A 24,755-nucleotide genomic window follows, 5' to 3' on the forward strand; every position below is an offset into this window, starting at 1 on the left:
GGTGGAACTGGTGATAGTGGCACTGCCGGTGACGACATAGGTACTGCTGATGGTAGAGTAGGAGGTGGCTGAATGAATTCAGAGCCATCAGCGGACACAAGGATGTGCTGGAGCGGTTCTCCTGAACCTGAACTGGAAGATGTGAACAAACATTGGGCATGCGTGGAACTGCTCTGGGGTTGGAAGTCTGTGATCGGACCTTGGAGTGCCCATCCTAAGCGGGTTTTAACTGCTGCAGGAGATCCAAATGGTCCATGTCTAACTGGTGCAATAGGCGTAATAAGGTGGGTATGATCAGAGCCTATAAGCAGTAGTGGAGCTGCTTTGTTAATAAAGGTTAATGGAATACCTTGGAGATGCTTGTATCTCTGTTGAAGAGAGGATACGGGGTAGGTGTGGTCTGAAAGTGCTAAGTGACTTGTAGCGAAGGCATTGTTAATTGTGTAAGTTTTCTCTGGATGTGCGATGGGAGAAATCTGGAAACTTACACAAGAACCTTGAATAGTTTCAACTTCTTGATTGACTGTTCTGAGTGATAATTTTTCAGCTTTCCCAGTTAGGTGGAGGTGCTGAGCTGCTAATGTCAGAAGCATGATACGTTGGAAGCCATCATCAAGTATTGCATATGTTTCCAGGGTTTTTTTGCCATTACGCAGGAGCACTTTCACAACTTTTAATAGTACACTAGGACAGTCACTAGGTTTATCAAAGTACAGTGTCCTCACTACAGGATTAACTTTAGTTCTAGGTCTCTGATTCACCTCACACAGGATTTGTAGATGTCTTTCCATGCAGGTGGCACATGCTTTCCTCAGATCGCACTTTGCAGCCTGATGAGTTCTAGCACAATGCCAACACAGTTTGTTTCCTTTTATCCAGTTTATTTTCTCATCCTTTGTCTTCTGAATGAACTCGGGACACTTACTAATGTGATGTTCAGGTGAGCAGCAATATGCACATCTTGCCTTAGTCATTATGATGGGTTGTGCTGCCTGTACAGGATCGGATGCATTTGTCCCATGTAATATTGTTGTGAGTGGAGAGGTGTACTTATGGGCAGGTCGTGGCTGGTTAAAGGATGAAACAGGACTGTCCTTTCTTGGTTGACACTTGCATTCCATTTGCAACCAGGATGAGAACAAAGGTAAGTCATACGTCATATCTCCTTGTTCCCTGTAAATGTGCCGTTTGAAGCGACTGGAATGCTCTGCGGGCAACTTTTCAAGTAGGCGATCGACATGGGAGCCACAATTTAGTTCTGTCTGTCCTTGATCACCCATAGTGCTAAGCAAACCAACTAAAGCTTGCACACGAAGAGCAAAGTTATCCAGAGTCCGACCATCACCTGCTCTGATAGGAGGAAGCTCCAGTATATTCCGTAGCTCTTTCAATGCTAGCTGTCTTGGTTGCCCATAACGCTCATCAAGAGCTTTGATGGCTTGAGTGTATGGGTCAGGAGCATAGGAAAAGGAAATAGCTAACCGTTTAGCTTGGTCTACTTTCAGATGATCGAGGAGGACATGATATTTGAAATGCTCTGTGTCATGAGGGTCAAGCAGGTTAGTAAGGGCCATTCGTAACAGCCTATACTGGATTTCATCTTCTCTGGTAAGGTCTGGGAAAGAAGGACCCTCAAGCTTATACACATGTGTTCTAGTGCTAACAGGGTGACTAGAACTAGCAGTAATGGGTACCGAAGGTTTTTGTGCATGCAAACCATCAGATGTAGCTGGTTGCTGCTTTACAGGAGGGTGCTGCCTTGGTTCTGGAATGCAAACGAGAGGTTGAGCGGGGTCTTCATCTAGAGGAACAGCAGGTTGAACACATGAAATCTGGTGGGGACCTTGCAGTGGTGTGGCCAGGAAATTAAAAGGAGTCTCATTTGGTGTAGGAAAAACTGGTCTAGGCAAACCACTTGAAGGAACTGCAGCATCTAATATTGTTGAATTAGGGAAAGGAGGGCTAGCAGCCAGAACTGCACCAGAGTGACGGCTAACCTGGGGGGGCTGAGAGGGTGATTGACATGTTGCTGGATCAATCACTGGGAACTGCTCATGTTGCTGATGTGTTTGGGGAATGGCTTGTAAACCGCAAACAGAGGATTTGCTTTCATCAGAGACAGTGTGAATTGAAGATCTGGAGGAACTGCGAGAATGGGGAGGAGATAACTGAATCATGAATTGCCTAATCTCCCTCATTGTCATCAGGAGTTCCCTCATCACCTCATCTTGATTGGTGGGTAAAGGAGCAGGGGATGTCTCTGGTTGTCTTTCTGACTCTCTGACAGGATCTTGCAGCCCATGTGTGTCTTTGTCACTGTGCTGACATTCTGTTTGACTCTCTGTCTCACATGTAGCTCTTCTAGCTCCAGGGTACTGAACGTCATACTGCTGCAGGTAGGCAGGAGGTCGACTATCACGACCGGAATGTCTCAAATCTTCAGTCAATGGCTGCTGTGTATCCATGACGCTAACGCTACTTCCGGCTCGAAGGACCATGTTTTGGAGGAAGGAAGGTTCAGGGTTTCAGTAGTCATCATCATGGGCTCATCGGATTAGAATGAAAATAAGCAGTCATCAATCATGTGCAGGTTTTGTCGTTTTATTGTATATTGTATAACGGGTAAAGGAAAGAAAGACACACATGGACTGCTCTCTCTACAAAGGACATAAAGTATGATTTAAGTAACTCAAAATGATACATGAACTCAGGAGACTCAAAGAGAAACTCACCTCAGCTGCCGCCCCATGTGGGAGTGAAGAAAAAGTGAGGGGTAGGTGAGTGCAGTCCTTATATAACGAGTGACAGGTGAGTGCAATTAAGGCCAAGCACCACACCCAATCAAAGGTGAGGAAAAGAAACAAGGTGCATCTGGTGAAGTGAATGTGCTAGAAGGTGAGCCTTTACAACATCAACATTGCAGACATCGAGGACAGCTACCAGTACCTGGGGATCCCACGAGCAAATGGGAACCATGAAGAGGCCGCTGGGAAAGCTGCAACCACCAAGTACCTGCAGAGGGTCAGGCAAGTCCTGAGGAGTCAGCTGAATAAGAAGAACAAGATCCGGGCCATCAACACGTACGCCCTGCCCGTGATCAGGTACCCTGCTGGGGTAATAAGCTGGCCAAAGGAGGCGATGGAAGCCACTGACATCTAAGACGAGGAAGCTCCTGACCACACGTCCAGCACCCTGAGACTGTACACTCGGCAGAAGGAAGGAGGCTGGAGACTAGTGAGTGTCAGTACCACGGTCCAGGTGAGACAGAGAAGGCAACGATGGCATCTGGATTTATATTTAACATGAGGAGTTCGTATGGCCGAGCCATTTTGTTTTGTCCCCTGAGCAACAGGTGGAACTTCAAGTTCTCATAGAAAGAGCTCCTTGTTGATATCGCTGTTGTTGTTGGTTCTTAACTCAGAAAAGTAAAACAGTAACATTAAAAAAAATGTTTTTAAAAATTAAAAGTTTTGGTGCTTTAGACACACCGCATTAGATGATGGAAAAAATCAAGCCTCTGCATTTATGAGTGAAAAGAGAATATTACATGTTGCAAGTTTCAAAACACTTTTAAGAAACTAACAGATTAACATACTACTTCAGATAAACAATTTAAGGAAGATTTTCAGGCAGACTAAAGAAAAAGATGAGATTGTTAGAAAAGTGTCTGCGAACGTGATTAAACTAAAGCTGTTTCATGCAGAGTGGCAGTGACACTGTTTAAAGCCCTATATGTGATGCTGAGGATTTTTCAGATACCAACCCTTATAGCAAATGCCCAAAACTGCCTGTATTTTCTATTTGTACAAACTTACCGACTGCCTCTGATAGTCCATAGACACGCTGGCCATAGGCATCTGTCTTGTCCCAGATGAATGTGTATGACAGATTTGGTTGTGCAGGGAACCATTTTTGGAAGAGGCGGCCCACCACTGCCACCATCAGGTGAACCTGGATTGACAGGAAAGGGTTAACTTCATGATACTGATTAATTCACAGAAAACAGTAACGGTAGGCATTTGTCTTAGCTGTAACTTGAAATGCTGGGAAATATCACTCATCACACCTTCATCAAATTGAAAGGTATTGATGTCTGCGTCATGGTGACTTTCAGCACTGGTTTATATCCTGCTGCTCTGGAGCTAAGGTAGATCAGGTTTAGATCACTGCCAGGTATTGATGTCTGTTCTTGTAGAACCTACAGAAGGAAATGAAACACACCAGACACATCAGTACCCACGGTTCCAAATGGTAAATGGCCTGGATTTGTATAGCGCTTTACTTAGTCCCTATGGACCCCAAAGCGCTTTAGCACTACATTCAGTCACACACACATTCACACACACATTCACACGCTGGTGATGGCAGCTACATTGTAGCCACAGCCACCCTGGGGCGCACTGACAGAGGCGAGGCTGCCGGACACTGGTGCCACCGGGCCCTCTGACCACCACCAGTAGGCAACGGGTGAAGTGTCTCGCCCAAGGACACAACGACCGAGACCGTTGGAGCCGGGGCTCGAACCGGCAACCTTCCGATTACAAGATGCCCCATTTCAAAACTATTTCAATATATTTTCCAACTCTAAGTGGTTCACAGTACTGGACAAGCTAGCTTTATTTTCATTTAAATGTGTGAATGACACAGGGCAGCACGGTGGCACGGTGGTTAGCACTGTTGCCGCACGGCAAGAAGGTCCTGAGTTCAATTCCACCATCAGGCCGGGGTCTTTCTGTGTGGAGTTTGCATGTTCTCCCCGTGTCTGCGTGGGTTCCCTCCGGGTACTCCGGCTTCCTCCCACCGTCCAAAGACATGCAGCTTGTGGGTATAGGTTAATTGGATAATCCAAATTGCCCATAGGTGTGAATGTGTGAGTGAATGTGAGTGCGAATGGTTGTCTGTCCCTGTGTGTTGGCCCTGCGACAGACTGGCGACCTGTCCAGGGTGTACCCCGCCTCTCGCCCTATGACTGGGATAGGCTCCAGCGCCCCCCGCGACCCTGAAAAGGATAAGTGGAAGCGAATGGATGGATGGATGTGTGAATGACCAGAAAAGTGTGTACTAATGCAACTGCTGTAAATGAAAGGCTATTCAGTTTACCTAGAACTATAAAAAATAAAAATAAATGAAGCTTCAATACGGTCGATCACCAAAGGTGGATCTCACGCACAAAGACATAAAACAGATCATAACGATACTTCTGTGACCTTTCTGATAGCCAAAGCGAGCCAACTGTGTGTTCAATGATGGCTGTCCACAGTGAAAAGAGGTGGCCTCTTTTACTCCTTCTTCACACCACCTGTCTCCTCTGTCCCTTTGAAATAGGGTAGATGTGGTTAGAGTGATGATATCAGCTGTGTTGGCCAGCCTTCCCTGCACTGAACCCACTGCTTTACCCGTCCCCTGCAGCTGAGCCACAAACCACACTCCACCACATTCCTGATGCAAACTGAAGTGCTGTACTAAGCGCAAAATTGCTGTCGATGCCAACTGCGCCAGACCCACAATAAACTTTCAGAGGAGTGACTCAGGAGACTACCAATGACAGGGAGGAATGCCACTGACTGACATATGAGCTGCTAGAGCTTCACCCAGGCAACCAGAACCAACAATCACAGTCCCAGTGTGCATGCAACTTAATAGCCCAGTACAATTGACAGCCTTGCATATTCATGCCATAATTCTGCTCCCTTCACTTTCTTCATGCTCTTTATTTCTTCATTTTTTTCTTCCTAACATCCTTGTACAGGTTCAGCTTGGTTTCATCAGTCCAAACATTTTTCTGCCAAAGTCTTTCAGTTGTTTTCTGGCAAAATCTAATCTTGTCTTTTTGTTCTTGAGTGTAACCAGTGGTTTGCACCTTGCTATAAAGCCTCTGTTTTAGACTTTGGTGTTCTCGACTAGGTTTTATGTTGTGAACGTTTAATTCAGAAACCCAAGAAACAATTCTGCAAATCCTCTTTCACTTGCATCAACGTACATGTGGACCTCAAACTGGGAGCGAGCAGCTACTAAATAAACGTTTAACACACTGAATCAGTTCCAGATATTTTATCTGCTTCTTTTGTCAGACAATAATCAGGACATAGGCACCTGGGCAAGCCGCTGCTTGTCAGTGAACTGTCCATTTACCTTGGAGATTCTCAACATGAGATTATGTATAAAAAATTCCATTATTAATGAACAGTTAAGGCATGCAGTGGTTCTCAAACAGCATGGCACGCCCCACTGGTGGGGTGCAGAGCTCTGACAGGTGGGGTGCAGGTTACCTGGCAGAAAAGTCATGCAGAACTACTGTTTACCATCGGAATCACTTCTATAGCGGAAAGAAGAAATTTGCAGCAGTTACGTTAATAATATGCGCATCTGCTGAAAAGCTGCAGGCGTGTGGACGTCGACAGCCGCAATAAAGAAGTGTACTGAAAAGTGCGAACGGGTCTGTCGCGCATCGTTTGCAGTGATGCTGAAACCCAGGACTGGGGCACGAGAGACCCGACCACGTGTTCGCACTTTTCACTACTCTTCTTTATTGCATCTGTCGACTTACACTCGCCTGCAGCTTTTCAGCTACAGCCTACACACACCAGCAGCAATGACAGGACCCAGTTCATTCTGTTTTAAGCGTGATTGCAGAGGCCGCTCAGGTGCGCCCGCCTCCCCCACAGTCACGCCGCAGACCACGCCCCGCCACAGCTCTGCAGTCAAAAACTCTCACTAAGTTATATATTTTTCATCTGTGTTCACAAGTTTTACAAGACTAACACTGAACTTTATTCCATGTTTGGCAACGTTCACATTCTGTTTCACTCATTGCTTTTTTGAAGAAGTGCTGCAGACTCATGAAGCAGTGCAGCAACAAAAGCTGCAAATAGCTGTTTGAAATGAAAGATGTTTGTTTGAAACAGAAACTGCTGAAGGATTCACCGTGAATGAGTTTATTATCCAAATAAAGTTGCAGCTCGGCTTTTCTGTCATTGTTTTGTTTAGATGAGGCGTGAAAATCTTTCTTCCTGTCATGTGAGGATGATGTGAAAAGTTTGAGAACCACTGAGTTAATGTAATACTTTTGTTAAACATAAATAAAGATGAAAGTCTGCAGTTGAATCACATTTTGATTGTGAAGAGAAACTGATGTTTGTGGTGCAAATGCAATGCAGAAGTGTAAGCAGTCACAAATTAGAGAGCTAGATTAAAAATAGCAGCTGGAAGCTGTCTCGACATGCCATCGAAGACGATCAGCCACATTTAAATCTGATAAGGTTTTTATGGTTCTTTTCCCAGGACCATAAATACGAGCAGGTCACAGGAGTTGGTCCTAAAGCTTTTGACATTGCCCCCTGCAAAGCTCTGCCTAGTGCCTAATGACTGCCATGGAGTTAGAACCAAAAGAAGTTATTGAATACAAAACAACAGAAAAGAAGACTGAGTTTCATTTCCAGGTACACAGCAGAGACTGCATGTTCCTGATTTGCTTGTGATTCTTCCACCTGCTCCAGTTTACTTCCACAAATCTAGAGGTATGAGTTTGTCTCAATGTTTGTACTTTTAAGGTCTAAACTACAGCATTTCAGGGGTCTGTCAATAAACATTTAAAAAGATACACAATTAAACTCCAAATGAGACAAAAAGAATTCCTATCCTAGCGATGTGAGGTAAATGATCTACAAGCAACAGGACAGAAGCTGAGAAGACTTCTGAAAAGGGAGGGAGAAGAACTGATTGAGACTACGTTGAAAAACAGTCCTGAGGGAATACTCCATTTGGAGTGTTATACTTCTCAGCTGCACTATTGCCTTTTCATTAGCTGCACATTTAGCATTCATTACAGATCCATTTCATGCCTTTAAGGCCGGCCTCACTGCCCTCCCTCTAATGGAGCCAGCTCCACCAAAAGCTAAGGAGCAGTTTTCCATTTGCTTGCTTTTGATCTACACTCGAACATGTGCACACACACACACACACACACACACACACACACACACACACACACACACACACACATGTGCTGTCCTATTCATGTGCAAAGACACTGGCTTTGTTTTTTATATGGACAAACACATACAAAACACATATGCATGTTTTAATCTGCTCAACCTAAAGATTTAAGTTTGCCAAGTATAACACAGCCAGCACAAAGTGTTACATTATTTTTACATTGCAAACTTATTCACAGACAGAGAGATCATACTCAAAGTGTCTTAGCTCCCATTAAAGTCCTCTGATTGATTCATTACCTGTGTTTCAGGTATGATGGGGCCATCTTCAGGTGAGCTTCTGTAAAATGTAGACAGAGGAGAAGCAACAATGACAGGACTCGGTCTGATGAAACCACTCAGGTCACAGCTGGGAATGTCATTTTCCTCCTGAAACAGCCAGACATGACATGTGTCGGTCACTGAATATGGAAAGGTGAGCTCAGCAGTCACAGCAGTGATTCAATTATTCATTTAACCCGAATACATCTGTGATAGAAAGAGTAAATGAAACAAAGGTCGTATCTGCATATTCAGTGCAGTGTCAACAGTCAGACCCTCAGTCGTTCACCTTCTTCATCACAAGCGTGTCCATCACATAGAAGACATTCCACGGCACCCAAACAGTTCTGTACTGCGTGAGGAAGGGAGCACGCTCAAAGCTCAGTGTGAGGGATGCCCCGCCATTGGCCAGAAGATCAAACCTGTCAGCACATCATCGTCAAACAAATGTGTACAGTGAGTGCTGGGAAACAAGACGTGTGAGTACCATTCAGCTGAATTATACAAGCTTTAATAAGGAAAGCCTCTTAATTCAGTGTTACAGAATATAAGAGTGGATTTGCAAACTTCCGCAGGACAAAGACTCTTACACTTTCATTTGTGACGGTGTAATTGGCTCATTAAATTCTGTGAGTGTGCTGATGTGCATCTTGTGTCTATATATTGTGTGCATTACATACCTACAGTTGGAGTGTGTGAGCACGTTTGTTTGTGTGCAGGTGTGTGTGTTCAACAGTGACTGAGTGCGTCCCTGTGAATCCAGTGCATTTTAAAAAGCGTCTTCCCCACACGCTCACACGTTCTCTTCAGCTGACGTGAGAATGAAGAAGCTGTGTGAGCTGAGGTGGGAATGTAAGAGCACAATGTAGATGTCATTCTCCCGTTGTTGGCTGTCCGCTTTTGTGTTTGTGTGTGTTTACGTATCTTTGTGGGGACCAAAAATAGGAGGTTTACTGTGCTTGTGGGGACCAACACTGTTATGGGGACAAAATCCTGGTCCCCACAAGTTAAAGGTGTTTTTTAATGTCAGGGTTATAATTAGGTGACAGTTAGGTTTAGGCTAAGGGATGTGAAAACACAGTGTGCACGCGTGTGTGTGTGTCTGATTGTGAGGGGGTTACTCAGGAGACCCCCCCCTGCTGGGCATTTGAAAGAATGCAGGTTTCACATTTACATGGAGCTACATCCACTTTTACTTTCAGGATATGTTTCACACACATGCAGATCATTGATAAGAAAATGGTTTTATTCTAGTTGTTGGTGGAAACCTCCATGAAGGAGCCCTGTTTACCACCCTGGTCATCAAGTTTATTTAACACACGATGCACAACATCTGTTTTAAACCACTGCTGAGAGGAGACATTTTTGGAAAAGGCACAATGTTTGTATAAAAATGTATGAAAATATTGATAATGAATAAGTACACACATGCCATCCTTGCGTGTTATAGTGTATCCATGCTCAGGATAGTGAACAAATGTCACGTTGACTCCAATCAGAGGTGTTCCATCAGCTGTCAGGACCTGACCTCGAATTATCGACACCAAGCTAAAAAGAGAGAAGAGAGCAGAGAGAACTCGTTTACTCACACTGCCTGCAAGATTTACTTAAAACATTACAAAATGTTTAATGGCAAATAGTTATAATACATAAATAAGCCCATCAAGAAGTGAAATTTCCCTGAGTCCCTGTGGCTGAGCTGGAAAACTGTCTTAAGAGATGGAAACACTCACAGCTCACCGTAGCTTTGCAATGTTACTCATTGTGATCGCACTGCAGAGTCCACTGAGGGATAACTTAAAAAACGACAACGGAGGAACTTCTGAGTAATGCTGATGTCACCACGGTACTTACAGTACATGTTGTCGTTTGCATCGGTGTTTATGTGTTTTCTGTTACTATGTGGTTATTGTGGAAAAAAGAACCACATGCCTCTGCCGGGTTTTGTCAGCCTCGTCTCTTGTTCCCGTGTTTAGTGTTCCCTCTCTCTCTCACCAGTCAGTCATGTTCCCATATCTATTTTTTCCCAGTCCAAGTGTCAAGCCTGCATGTCTTGGTCTTTGTTGCCATGGTAATCGGACTTCCTGTTTTATTTCCACAGTCTCTCGCCCTCTTCAGTGTGCTCAGTTTTCTCCTTGTCTGATTAATTCCAGCTGTGTTCCCTCACGTTTCCTGTCCTTATCCCCGCGCTCCTTGTTTCCCTTGTTATTCCCAGTCAGTTCCCAGTTTCAGGTTTTGTTTTCCTGTCTGATGCACTTCATTATAAAGTCACAAACATGTCAGACATGCTTGGATTGGTATGGTTTTCAGTGTTTTAGTTTTTTCATCCCATTTTCCTTGCTCTTGTGTAGAGCTGCTTTCACACACACACACACACACACACACACACACACACACACACACACACACACACATGCAAATAAAATTGCAAGAAACAAAATCATCTTAAACCCCCAATTTTTTCCCCCACAATCATTTGCGAAGCTCCATAAAATCCACATAAATAAGCACATACAATACCATGACAATAAGCTACAGGCAGTAATCTAACAATTAGCTTTACTAGCAACCAGCTCACAACTGCAAGATGTTTGAGCAGCTTACAGTTATTTTCATGTAATTTAATTGGCAACTTGTCATATCTGACATCTAAAGGTAAAATTATTCCAGACCATAGACGATGCCAGATGCTTGACATTTTTCAGTACTTTACCCATGCTTTGCCTGCTATCAAAGCACTGACCTTATAATTTGTGCACAGTCTATCACCTGAGACACAGCTGCTCCTTACCTGACATTTTCTTCCAGAAGACCCTTACATTCCTACAGTTTTAGTCCAAAACCATTCCCTGCCCTGCATCTGAGTCGTCTTTTGTTAGATGTTGAGCATTTCTACCTATTAGAAATCACACGAGTTTTATCTCTGTGGCTGTAAGCTAAAAGAGTACACAACACACACACACAGTATATCTGTGTTTTCATGTCTAAAATAATATTTTACGTTTGCAGGTACATTCCATTAGGGAAACACTGGACACTTTATTACAGGTTTGGTATTACAGGTTCTCCTCTTATGAAATATTCAGTAAATCATAAAAATATGACAAAAGCAGAAAGATTGCCAAACACAATTGCTGTCATGTTTCTTCCCTCTCAGTAGAGCTGCCTTTCAGCCTCTGTATTTGCAGACTGGCCCCTGTCATTCCCTGTTATCACTCTCAATGAATGCTATCTTTGAGGCAGGTGTGGGCAGGAATGGCTTTTGGCAAAGGAAACCAGCAGACCTTGAGCACTATATTTGGATTTTGCTAACATGTTTTATCATTTTCATGCCTACAGAAAGCAAAGCTAAACTACCACTTCTCATATTATGCTAAATAAAAATAGGATACACCATGACCTGCAGGCTTAAAAAATATTAGTCAAACAATCACAGAAAACAAGGACATCAATGAAACCTACTTTGACCTACAACTACAGATCATTTATGCTTCAAAGAGCAGTGCATGAGATATGAATATGTGTGATTTTTCCCTGCCAATGTGCAGGTGGAGTACATGGTTATTGTAACTGCTCAATAACACTGTGTGGAATGATGAACACGGGTGAATCCAGTTACTGCAGAGCTGAACCCATAAAATATGTCATGAAAAAAACAGTTTAGAGTAAGATGTCTGCAATATCCAACAGTCATTTACAGCAAAGCAGTGTTTCCATGGCTTGGAATGAACATCTGTATGTGCATGCCAATGTTGCTGCTTTATCCCTAAAATGTAAGAGAAAAAGAAAAGAGAAAACACGACAGAAGACATGTTTACCTTTTATTAAAAGGATTTTCACCATTGATTATGTGAGTCGATTCAGGCCCAACTAGAAAGTGAATGCGCTGGTAGAAAGATCTGGCAGCCTAAGAAAAGCAAAATAAATAAATGGGTAATCTGATGCTGAAAGGTGTCGTCATTTTGTGCCGTCGATTTCTGACTGGATCTTCTTACCTGTTGAGGAGGCACTGAGGATGGAGACTGGCTGAGCACCTCGCCTGGGTCAGGTGACCCTTTGCAGTACAGCTGATTCTGACAGGAAGGCTGCAGACAGCAGTCTGGATCCATGCAGTCAGCCAAGCCATCTGAAACATGCACAAGCCCTACAGTCACAAAGCTAGCACAGAGTTGGGGAAAACATAGTCGTTTAAAAGCTTTACATGTGAAATCTAATGAACAGCTTAACATGTTTCAGTTCATAGGAAACAAAGGCAGCATAGCATTAGCTGCAACAGCTACATAAAGAATTTGTTCAGTCTTTCAGACAGAGGTTTCAATGACCAACAGATGGAAATGTACTAATGCACGTTTAAAATCTGCAGCATTTATGTGATTTTATAAACTCTGGTATGGTTCCTGGAGCCCTTTATATTTTGCATCCAAAAAGCCAGACTTCCTTGTAATTTTTTGAAGTGGTCTTAACCAGCAGGTCTTCAGTGCTTCTGAAAGCTTTTCAATTTTTTCTGCAGACAGCGGCTCCTTTATCACTCAGCTTTAGTGCTGTCCTCATGCGTACGGAGGAGGAGCCGCGCAACAGCGAGTGTCTACAGCCATCAGTGAAACATAGTGGACGCTCTGTCACATTTTCAGGCTGTACTTTAGCCAGTGATGTCTGTCAAACCTGATGGAATTATAAATGCAGGAAAATACGATCAGGTTTTGATCCACCATGCAGCCGATGCAGCGTGTGTGCATGTACAGAGAGAGAAAGAAAGTGAGACATGAAGAGCGACAGAGACAAATACTGTCAGCTGATAGGCTAGAATAATATTTAAAACTTTTACTGTCTCAGAGGTTTTGCTTTAACAATATTATTGTTGTAGTTTCCAGATTGAAACACACAGACAGATAAGATTAGGTCAGACGAGTTAAACGTGTCGAAGGGAGGAATAAGGAGAGCAAGTAAGGAGTCGGGACAGAAGGAGGAATGCAAGGTAACAAAATCGTTTGTCTCCATTAGTTGATAAAAGCCACGTGTACATTCTGCATACAGTGACATTAAAAACACACACTGACTGACAAAGCAGTCCTCTGATTTCTCTTCCTTTCTTTTCTGTTAACATAGTGATCAAATTAAATGTAGTCCCAGCTGTGTCACTGGCACAGTGCATATGTTGCTGGATAAAACAGCTGTTAGCTGACATATGTAATGCCTACAAAAGATCCAGTTCCCAGTAGTGTTGGTGCACCTTTCTACTGCACTGTCACAATAAGTTTCAGCATGCATAGATCAACGCTGAAGTTTGTAAATCAATCACAAGGTCGAACCATCTTAAAGCGCATCCTGATTTATCATTTTTCTAAACACTAATGGAGACCAGATTTGAAAAATGACAAAAAAGTAAAAATACTAGAGAGAGTGCAGGTTAGAGGCACTCAGACGTTCAGGCAGCCGTGCCCAGCCTTTACACTTTACTGGAACACAGCACATGAGTGTCTGCCCAGCAGGCAGCAGCACAGTCACCACCTCATCATTTATTCATCATCAGGCATTACTTTGAGCACCCATACATACACAGGCAAAGTAAGTAAGTACTCTTTTGTACTTACTCTCTCCCACTCTAACACAGTGTTGTTATCAGGTCTTGAAGTGATTGGATGGTACAAACTGATGTGTCATTTTTCCTCGGACCCCTGCAAATTCATGCGTGTGGGAGGGGTTTTGAGGGGGTGTTGCACTCACCTGTGCTTTTCAAAGTAATCTCCGACCACTTTCTAAAGCACCTGTCCACTGTTCATTTCTTCCTAATGTCTGTCTTTGTAGTCGTGGGAGGACGTTTGGATTATTGTGTCGCTAACATTTAATATTCTCCTTATCCTGTGTTCATTCAGCCGTCAAACAAATCTGTTCATACATTTAACCATCTGTCTCCCCACTTTTAGTGTATCTACACAAACATACCTCCTTCGTTGTCCTTGCTGTCGGTACATAGTGTTTCCATGGCAACGTGGCACCCCGCCCCTCTCCATCCCGACTGGCAGATGCAGTGCCATCCGCTGGCCTCCAAGGTGCATCGTCCATTGTTATTGCAGAGACCTGGACAACCCTCTGGGCACAGGGGACAAGCACAGTTAGAAAAGTCACAGCAGTGGGAATAAAGGAGGGGACCATGATGACCGTCAGGGTGAAGACAGGCTTAAACCTATATACGTCTTTGAAGTGAGGTGATGATATTTTTGTACTGAATTGCTGTGAGAGGAGATCATTATTGTTTATTTAATTTAGGGCCACGTTCATGCTAAAAATGATACATATTCGGAGTTTCCCTCTTGACTTGGAAAAGCCTCTGAAACAGCACCGAGACCATGATGGGACGAAAAAGTCAAAAACAGCCAGAGGGGCACTGGCAGCCCCCACAGGACTGAGGCTGGACTCTGCTGCACCACACTGAGCTGACTCTTCAATTCAAACATCTGACAAAACCCACCAACAAGCAAAAAATACACACATGGGCTACAATAAATATTCATCCAAAAGGATCAAATAGAAAAAATAAACAGGACTTAATTTTGGTTAAGCTGGCCTTTGGATTCTGATAGGGCCGAGACTGGGCTGGATCAGTGCTACCGTTTACAGCCAAAATCGATCTGTTTCATTCAACAAATGTTTATACCAGCTGTCAGTTTAGAACATTTTAGAAAACATCCCATCATAGTATAAATGCGGTTTCAGATGCTATTCAGAAATCATTCTAACAGACATAAAAGGTTGTTGGTGTAAAATGGAAATACACAGAATGCAACGATTTCCAATAATTTAAACTAGAAAGTACGAGTGGGCGATATAAACGATATACGATAGAAACGATATAAATTTGGCCAACGATAGAGATTTTGACTATACCGCTCTATCGCGATAGCGCAGTGTTGATGATGTCATCAAGCTGCGCCTGTTTTGGTTGAAAGCATCGCAGCAGCTAAAACCATTATCATCTGCAAATTATGGCGGGCGACAGTCACAGCAAAGAGATGAAGCACTTTTGAAATATGGGGAAAGCCAAAAACTGCGCTTCCTCCACTTCCGTAACATTGATTCATTACTGTTGAATTCTCTCGCAGCTGCTCTGTTCCCATGTTGTTGCAGTATATTAATGACTAACCTCGTATTGTGGATGAATAATCTCAGTTGTTCTCCTGACTGAAGTTTGCCCCGTGTATAGCATCCTGCTATGCGATTGCATTTGTCCCTGACCACCAGAATCCCTCACGTTAACTTTTATCGAGTGGAAGAAAAGTTGGCGTTCATCCTCCAGCTTCACTGTGCTAATGTTATGCTAACATAGCTGTGTCGCTAGCAATCACGTAGCACAACATTATATACCAGCTAGTCCAACTTCAGTAACCCTGCAAACGTCACTGCTGTTTAGTTTTCTGTCTTCACTTATGTTGGAAGTGACAGCAGAGCTGTACGTTTCTGTCAGTCTGCCCCAGGGCAGCTGTGGCTACAACTGTAGCTGCCTCCACCAGTGTGTGAATGTGAGAGTGAATGAATAGTGGCATTGTAAAGCGCTTTGGGTGCCTTGAAAAGCGCTATATAAATCCAATCCATTATTATTATTATTATTATTATTACGTTTGAATTAGTTTCAAAAATCTCCCAGTCAGAACATGGTATGAAATGTTTAGGTGGAAACTAGCGAGCTAACTTGCTGTTAACTTGTAATTTAATAAATCTGTTTTCATGGATGCCTGGATGTTAAACTTAATTGTTACACCTGGTAAAGCAGCAACGCTGATGATTTTATTAAAGATGAAAGAATTTAGACCGTTTTTAACTCTCAGTGTTCCTTTGACTTTGGGACCTGAAACTGACAGAGTTTAGGACCCAGATTACTCCGCGAAGCTCCTGACTACGGCAGCCGTAATGCTCTGACAATCCATCAAGCAGTGCTGCTTACCAAAGTTGTACTAAAACATTTTTAACAGATTTCTGCAGCCAAAATCTGTTCGAGGTCAGTAAGCACAACCAGAATTCATACATGAGGCACACTCTCGATTTTTGAGAAAATTAAAGGATTTTAAGTCCTTATAGTGTGGAAAATACGTCATACAGAAGAAAAGAATATATCGTGATGTATATCGTTACCGCACGTGCTTCAAATTATACTGCGATATATCGCCCAGCCCTACTAGAAAGCTGCAAAAAGCAAACGGAGAGGTTGTTTAATACTAAAGAAAACAAACAACCAACTGTTGGTGAGTTGTGGAACAATGTAAGATGTATGTAAAGTATTAGATTCATTAAAAATCTGATGATAGCATCTCAGAGAGGCTGTCTGTCAGAGTAAAGATGAATGACCAGGCTCAGTGTAAGATACAGAGGATCTGCATTCTTCCTATTAAAAGATTTTATTCAGATAAATTCTGTATTGATGGGACCGTGTTTGACCGTGTTTGGGGCTTTGGGCAAGACTTCTAAAATCACTGTTACTGGACAAGTGAAATGCAGCTGCGTCCTTGAGGCTAAGGTTCAAATAGCAGCAGGTGATGATACTGTGGTGCATTAGTACACTAAGGCCACTAGATGACATCAAGGTAACGTCATCGTTTTTTCCCCAAAACAATAGTTTGTTTCAACATTTGCCACGTTTGTTGTGTGTGTTTGTACTATTTTCACTCTAAATTCTTTTGGAAATAATTGCACTCCATCTTAACGTACATTTTCCAAAACTTTAAAAAGTTTATCTTCTCTCTCTCAGCAACTTCAGTACAAAAGTACCAGGCTTCAAAAACCCACACTGGTTAAATTCAGATGTGTATAAAGGCATTCAGCCCCGTTCGATGGACATTTCTCCAATTAATGGACTCACAGACTGACACACAAATAAAACAGTTAATTACAGTAGCCCACATGTGAGAGACACAGACTGGCAGACAGACAGACAGTCAACCTTTGGTGAAATGCACTGATGTTGTACTTTCACATGAACTGCTAGAACTGCCAGCAGCCAAAATGGCCACAGCGTGCTGCTCGGCTTTAATTAGTGCAAAATGAGAAGTTTTCTTTTCATCTGCGAACAAAGAAAAAGAAATGTTGCATAATAGGAAACAGGCCACAGAAACAAACCAAATGAATAAAGGCAAACAAAAAAAGTCTCAACATGTCAAACTGAAGGGTTTGTCTGTCAGAGGAAATGACATCAGAGGGAATTTTAACACCCAGTGAACTGACAAAGACTGAAATTTCCATTCAACAGGATGCTTGTTTCCGAAATATGGATTCATCTGTGCTCGTTCTTCTCGTCAGGCAAAGAAATAACGCAGCGAGTTTAAATCCATGTGAAAACACAACAGGTAGACATAAAGGCAGAGCACAAAGTATAGGGAGGACTGCGCGCCTCCACAGACTATACTTTATGCCTCTGTTTGGCATTCCTCATTCACAAAATCGACAGTGAGGCTGGCAATCAGATAGGCTGATTATAACAGTGAGAACCAGAACCAAGCAAAGCCCAGAACAAGGAATGGAGATAAAGACTGGGGGGGAGGAAAGTGAAGACAGATCGAAGACAGGAGGACAGCAACTGGCTTATTTAACACATATATCAGGCTTGTGGATGCAAGACGAAACAGGAGTCGCACACCTTTGCTTTATGACTGTGCGTGCACTTTTTATTTGTATTCACTGCTCTCGTGTGAATCTATCTATAGTCTGTTTCGTGTGTGAGAGTCAGAGACAGGAAAAGGAATGACCAGAAAAAAACACAGAAATAGAATATACGACAATACAAGTCTAGCTAAACCGAGCACTGAGAATGACTGGAAAACAGTGAGCGAAAGGAAAAGACAAAACCTAAAACGAAATGGAGTTAACCAAAAATATGTTATAAAGCAGAGTGTGAAGTCATTGTATTCTGGGACAGTAAGGCCTTTATTGTTCTTTAGCAGGAGTTACCTTTATATCCTGAGAATAGGAGAGGGCACGAGGGAGAGAGGGAGGAAAATTAGGGAGAAAAGTAAAGTGAAACAAAACCAGCACTGCCAAATATTTAGTCTGTGATCGATAAATGAAGATGGCAACCAAAGGAAGAGGAGGCAGGGAGGAAGAGCTGGGATCACAGCAATGAAATGATAAAGAAGTTGAACCACAGCAGTGTAAATACGTCATTCACATGTTAGATCTCAGAAGAGAGAAGAAGGACAAAGCTAATGACAATGCAACAGCTGTCATGTTGTACACAACGTAGCTTCTGTTAATAAATACAACTGGTTTTATACTGACAAACTACCCGGTGCAGGTTACCAACCTTCTGTAAGAGGATCGAGCGGCTGTCACCACAGCCTGTGCTGCTGTTCCTCTAAACTACTAGATTAAGGCCTTTAAAGCAGGAGGTGTAGCATAGTTTAGTGCACGATAAAGCATGTGCAGCCACAGAGATGAAGAAATGAACAAAATGCAAAAGTGCCAAAACAGTAGTTGGTTCCAAAAGTGAGCCATGACTCCCCTGGTCCATGGCCTCTTTAAAGCCACTGATGGACCTATAATTTCGTCGCCTTGTTCTTGAGTTGGGTGTCTGTGCTGTCCGCCTGCCCACTCGCCCGGTGGGGTGACGACAACAGCCCACCAGCCTTTTATAGCTGAGGTGTGAAAACTAGATTGGCAAACAAAGTTCTGCACTGCAGGTTTAATGTTACTTAACATGGCAGCCCGGGCGAGGTGTCGTCACTGATTTCTACAACTGATTCGATTCAGTTTAGGCTCAGACAGTCAAAAGTATTATGGATATGTACTGATAAATGATCATAATTATTATGTTTCTAACTATGTATAAAAACAAAGCTGACACTGTGAGATTCATCAGAGGTGTGAACATCACAGCAGATGTGTTTGTGTCAAAGTAACTGAGGATAAAACATGAAGGAGATTTTCCTGGCCTGGCTTTTTATAGCAGATGAGCCATGAATCAACATGTGAACATTACCTGACGCTGCAGAGGTTTGATTAGAGACGCAGCTGAGAGTTTTGCAATTTGGTATAATTTTAAAAAGTTTGCATTTCTTTGGTATTGAACGCCAGAAATGAGGCTTTCTAGTCGGAGGTCAAATGGAAAAAGCCGCGTTGACAGCGCTGAACACAGCGGCAGACTGATGCGTAAAAAGCAGCGAATAATGCAGAAAACAGATTTTATGGTAAACTGGTCTCTGAGTACACTGAGAGAGAGAGCTGTGCAGGAAGTGTGAGTTTATCCTGGTGGAAGCGAAACAGCAAAAGTAAGAAGGAAATAAATGACAATGTCTTGAAAACACTTTTGATCTTGTTCTGCTGCTGGTTCAGTGAATTGTGGTCAGAGTGACGAAACCTGCAGCTTCAGAATCTGTCGGCGTTCAGCACACGACTGCGTTCACGTCTTTGATCGTTTGCTGCTTTAGCTGTTTGGTGGAAACACTTTTGTGAGCTTTAAGCTGAGATTCTGGCGTTTCTGCCAAAATACATTTAAAAATCAATTCAGACTTGAAGTCGCTTTGTTTAAACTAAAATCGCTTGGAATCGGGAAATCGATTTTTTAAACCCACTTCTAGTCAGAGGCCCAAATCAGAGCTGCAGGAAATTAACTGTTAATTAAAATTTGGGTCCAGAACACACTTTCACCTTTCAGCTAATACTAGCAGCTCAGGTGTTGGAAATTGTACTTACTCCTGGACAAATGTTTTTACCGTTAACTTTTTTCCATGAAGGAATTCAATGTTTTGTGAAGATTGAATCAGAACAGCGTCATGCTGGCAGATAGATAATCAAAACTGGGCTGACTCAGCAGGACCCTGTTTTAAAGAGATGCCTTTTCAGGCTGAAACTGGAGGCTGCATGAAGAGGTTTCACAGAGTTTGTTATATATATAAAACCCTGGAAACATGCCTGCAGAGCACGAGAATCAATACACAGAGCTGGAAGCAGATTTTAGGGAGAAACAATTTTGAAACTGGTTAAAAGAAACATAACTGTGGTTTTAGAAAATCATTCAGTGTAATTGTAAGAGTTAATACTGTGCAGGGTAGAGGCCTAAAACTCAGAGAATCAGTTGCTCGAGTCCTGCCAGGAAGCTATTTACTTCCTTAGCCTGCCACGCTCTGGGTTATCATCTCTGGAGAACTCCTTGACCTATCTCAGGTTAAACACTGCTGGTTCCTGCTCGGTCACTTCATCTTCTTGCCCCAGCAGCCAACAGAAACGTCGACTTAGAGAATCCCTCCAGAAACAGTAACGATCCAAAAACGATCGTATATAACCACAATCACTTTGGTGGCTGATACTGCATTGCTATCCTAGAGCTCTGCCTCTGGAATATTTACAGATTTAATCTGTAAATATTCTTGGAATAACAGAATATTACTTAAAATAACACTGAAATTAAAATTGTACTTCTAATGATATGATTGCCTTGTGTAAACTAAAGTATGACTTACATCTTTAACGCAAAAGGCAATTGTGTGAGTCAAATTACAGCTGCTTAAATTCAGTGACAGTTATGAGAACATTTGACTGTGTAGCAAATACACGTGGACAGGACAAAGGAGGAAGCAGCTCACAGGAAGACCAGCAGTAAAGACACAGCAGATTTCTCTAATATTGGCTCCCTGTTAAATCCAGAATTGAATTCAAAATCCTGCTCCTCACATACAAGGTCTTAAATAATCAGGCCCCATCTTATCTTAATGACCTTGTAGTACCATATCACCCTATTAGAGCACTTCGCTCTCGCTCTGCAGGCCTACTTGTTGTTCCTAGAGTATTTAAAAGTAGAATGGGAGGCAGAGCCTTCAGTTTTCAGGCCCCTCTTCTGTGGAACCAGCTTCCAGTTTGGATTCAGGAGACAGACACTATCTCTACTTTCAAGATTAGGCTTCAAACTTTCCTTTTTGCTAAAGCATATAGTTAGGGCTGGACCAGGTGACCCTGAATCCTCCCTTAGTCATGCTGAAATAGACGTAGGCTGCTGGGGATTCCCATGATGCATTGAGTTTTTCCTTTCCAGTCACCTTTCCTCACTCACTATGTGTTAACAGACCTCTCTGCATTGAATCATATCTGTTATTAACCTCTGTCTCTCTTCCACAGCATGTCTTTATCCTGTCTTCCTTCTCTCACCCCAACCAATCACAGCAGATGGCCCCGCCCCTCCCTGAGCCTGGTTCTGCCGGAGGTTTCTTCCTGTTAAAAGGGAGTTTTTCCTTCCCACTGTCGCCAAAGTGCTTGCTGATAGGGGGTCACATGATTGTTGGGTTTCCTCTGTATCTATTATTGTAGGGTCGACCTTACAGTATAAAGCGCCTTGAGGAGACTGTTGTTGTGATTTGGTGCTGTGTAAATAAAACTGAGGCCAAGATTTCATGGTCTACATCAAAGACATCAATACTGATTTTGCCTGTGCTTGTGTAGGTCCTGTCTGCTCAAAGTAAAATGCTCAGATGGCCCAAGTCACTCAGAAAGCCATTATGACATCAGACATGCAGTATCACACAGGGACTGAATACAACAGTAACAGGGAAATGTGTTTCTGTAAGTCAAGCTGTTATTACAGCTCGTGTAAACTGGTTTGATGAATTCGCCCTCTTTGGGGCCCAGATGTAGCATCCAGTAAATACATCAATAAACTCTATCGCTGGTGCAGCTAAAGTTCAGCTTTAACAAAAAAAGCAAAGGATGAAGAGAGGAAAAGAAAAAAAACTCGTGATAACAGTGACAAGAAGAGTTTTTAAAACAGTGTACAGTACCTTTAACTCTAATATCCGGATTGTGAGCTTTAAGAAGACAGGAAAAAGGAAGAAAAAAGACATAAATAAAGAGGATTTAGTTCAGATAGGAGGAAGCAAAGAAAAGAGATCTAACTGAAAGTGACCACGAAGAGCAAACAACGCTTATCAGGACCAATCCAGTTATTTTGTATTGATCGGTTACGATGTCAGGTGTGCTGTTTCCAAGCTGAGATATGAAATCACCCAGTTTCATGAATCTGGAAGCAATTCTTTACGTCTCTGCGTTTCTAACATGGATCAACATAAGACACAACTGTAGCGGTTACAGACGATTCCTACCAAGGAACGCTTAACTGGTCATCACAGTCATAATCCAGTGTCTGCAGCAGCGATACAAGCAACAGCTGCTCTTTAGTCGACTGGCTCAGTCATGCTTATGTCTAATAAAAAAACAACCGTCTTCACTACTTGCTCAAGTCACTTAGCACATGCCCCGGTAGCTGCATTAGTGTTTTCTCTGAGACTCTCTCTGGATGTTTTCTGGTCCCTGTTTATTTTTGATCATGGATGCAGATGAAAGATCTTTGAAAGACTCTTTGTTGCTTCAGTTCTTCTTGAGGACTACACTGATAACTTCCTGTGACTGTGTGCTGGATAGACATTTCTACTTTTGCACAGTCTTAGCAAAAACCAAGAAGCAACATTTATGAGACCATAATCTTTCTGGATGTCATTAATTGCAGCGCTGAGCAGATCAAGCATTTTGCAGTGCTGGTCACTAACACCAGCTACAAAAAAGAAGTCACCTAGAGCGATCCTAAGGGGAAATTCTGCTTTGAGCCCAGATTAAGATGTTTTACTGGAAAACAACAAACTAACACAAACATGTACATCCACATTATCAGCAGCATAATTTTCCCTGAGAGCAACCACAAAGATGAGAAACTGTGATAGGCTGGTTAACAATGGCACCGGGACCAATCAGTGAAAAGAGCTCATCTAAGATATCTGTAGTGTTGTTCAAGGCTGTGCGCTACTCTGCTGTGTCCAACTGGATTATTTACGTGTAGTTGTAATGCTAAGTTATGTTGTGTGTGTGCGAGTGTGTGATCCACTCACCAATGTTGCAGTGCTCCCCTGTCCATCCCTGGTCACACTCACACTTCCCGTCTTTACAAACTCCGTTCTTGCTGCACAGTGGGTGGCAGGCCTTTTGGTCACACACACTTCCAGTCCAGCCCTCCTCACAGCGGCATACGCCGCCGTAACACACTCCATGGCTGCCACAGTCCACTTCACACACCTCTGTAACAGTAACAAAGAGAAATTACTTCATCGACTGCAGAACCGATATAAGCACGTGCACGCACACTGATGCACTCTGTTCTTATTTCACCTGCAGCTGCGTCCTGGACTGCACCCTGTGCACGCCAAATGATGTCTTTACGTACAGTGAGGTTCAGGAAAAGCTCAGTACAGATTTCTACAAGTCACTGTGTTAATTTGTGTGTTTGAGTGTTGCTTAAATCTCACTCTTGCACTGAAGGAGCTCAGAACGTCTTTATTTTCCTGAAGCTTGGGTTCGCAGCATGCTAGCCGCTCCTGCACAGCTACAGAAAAGTGTCTGCTCAGGGTGCAGCTTCCCGAGGGACATATGTGATCTTTGACCCTGTTGTATACCTGTGTGCATTGGAGATGGATGCCGTGCATCCCGTTCTTGTTTTTTAAAGCCGTTAAAGATGTATGCTGTGCACCACAATCATTCTACTCTGGATAAAGAAAAAAGTGACTTGTTGTAATTTGGTGCTATATAAATAAACTGAATAGAAATGAATTAAATGTGATTGCAACATGTGTATCATGTGTATGAATATTATTGCATCATTTGCTGCAATTGTAGAGAAAAACGTGGAAAATGTTGACGGTGAGCATTTTGTAGGTAACACTACTGTGTGTGCTAAGTTTTGTTAAAGACTTAACAACATTTTCATGCAACATGCTGATTTCTGTAGTACAGGCCAATACTAAGTGATGATAGTCTGACTTTATTTCTCTTTTGGAGTTTGAACAATAAAATGAAACTTTTTTATTTACCTTAAATCTTCTTGGTTGCATTGCGTTCAGTACTGCAGCGTTCAGGGCACCTCTAACACTGTCGTCTCAAGTAGCTTCTAATTTGTAACTGATTTGGATTTTTTATGCCGGTCACTTCACTTCTAAATCCCCTCTTAACACATCTGTACAGTATTCTGGTTTTACACATGCTTCAACAGAAGGTTTCACTCTGAGAAATAAGAAAATGAAATGCAGACATAGACAGGTAAACAGTGCACACACCTAAAGAGCAGTCAGCTCCAGTCCAGTTCTGGTCGCAGGCACATGTGCTGGTCTCTGCATTGTAGGTGCCATGGCCTGAACACTGGTCTGGACACATGGCCTTGGTAATTTCACAGCTGGCTCCACCCCAGCCTGGCTGACAGTGACATTCGCCATGAATACACACCCCATGGGCCGAACAGCTGGGGTCAATGCAGTCCACTGGAGGCAGAGAGGAAATTATCAGCACACCAAACAGTACATACAGGACACATGCACACGTTCACGCATCAGCTTTACTGTTGAACTCTTGAGGGCAGTTATCTGGAGCCAGATGCTTAAACTCTTCAACCTTAATTACAAACAGCTTTACATACACTTGTGCATTTCCTCTTGTCTGACTCTAAGTCATGACAGAATTTTATGCACGAGTGCCTCATTTCCACATTAG

The 24,755-nt window shown here is 42.8% G+C and overlaps 1 protein-coding gene and 1 long non-coding RNA gene across 6 annotated transcripts in view; both read right to left on the reverse strand.

Moving 5' to 3' along the window:
* Positions 1-281, reverse strand: part of LOC120716631 — a 958-nt gene extending 677 nt beyond the window's left edge. The window contains exon 1 of the long non-coding RNA XR_005692008.1: positions 1-281. This exon is cut by the window's left edge and continues 530 nt beyond it. This is a non-coding gene — a long non-coding RNA (uncharacterized LOC120716631).
* LOC120716630 (teneurin-3) overlaps positions 1-24,755 on the reverse strand; it is an 840,982-nt gene that overhangs the window by 57,058 nt on the left and 759,169 nt on the right. For 3 of the 5 annotated variants that reach the window (XM_040004185.1, XM_040004186.1, XM_040004187.1), the window contains 12 exons: positions 24,326-24,526; positions 23,108-23,293; positions 22,007-22,033; positions 18,192-18,200; positions 14,199-14,345; positions 12,251-12,381; positions 12,074-12,162; positions 9,684-9,803; positions 8,545-8,677; positions 8,235-8,363; positions 4,067-4,198; positions 3,816-3,951 (listed from right to left, as the gene is read on the reverse strand). In XM_040004185.1, the coding sequence (XP_039860119.1) occupies positions 3,816-3,951; positions 4,067-4,198; positions 8,235-8,363; positions 8,545-8,677; positions 9,684-9,803; positions 12,074-12,162; positions 12,251-12,381; positions 14,199-14,345; positions 18,192-18,200; positions 22,007-22,033; positions 23,108-23,293; positions 24,326-24,526 (1,440 nt within the window). The remainder of the gene's footprint in view (positions 1-3,815; positions 3,952-4,066; positions 4,199-8,234; positions 8,364-8,544; positions 8,678-9,683; positions 9,804-12,073; positions 12,163-12,250; positions 12,382-14,198; positions 14,346-18,191; positions 18,201-22,006; positions 22,034-23,107; positions 23,294-24,325; positions 24,527-24,755) is intronic. The other 2 variants (XM_040004188.1, XM_040004189.1) reach the window with 2 other exon arrangements.

The sequence above is a fragment of the Simochromis diagramma genome, unplaced genomic scaffold (genome assembly GCF_900408965.1).
Source record: "Simochromis diagramma unplaced genomic scaffold, fSimDia1.1 OVJJ01000565.1, whole genome shotgun sequence".
NCBI lineage: Eukaryota > Metazoa > Chordata > Actinopteri > Cichliformes > Cichlidae > Simochromis > Simochromis diagramma.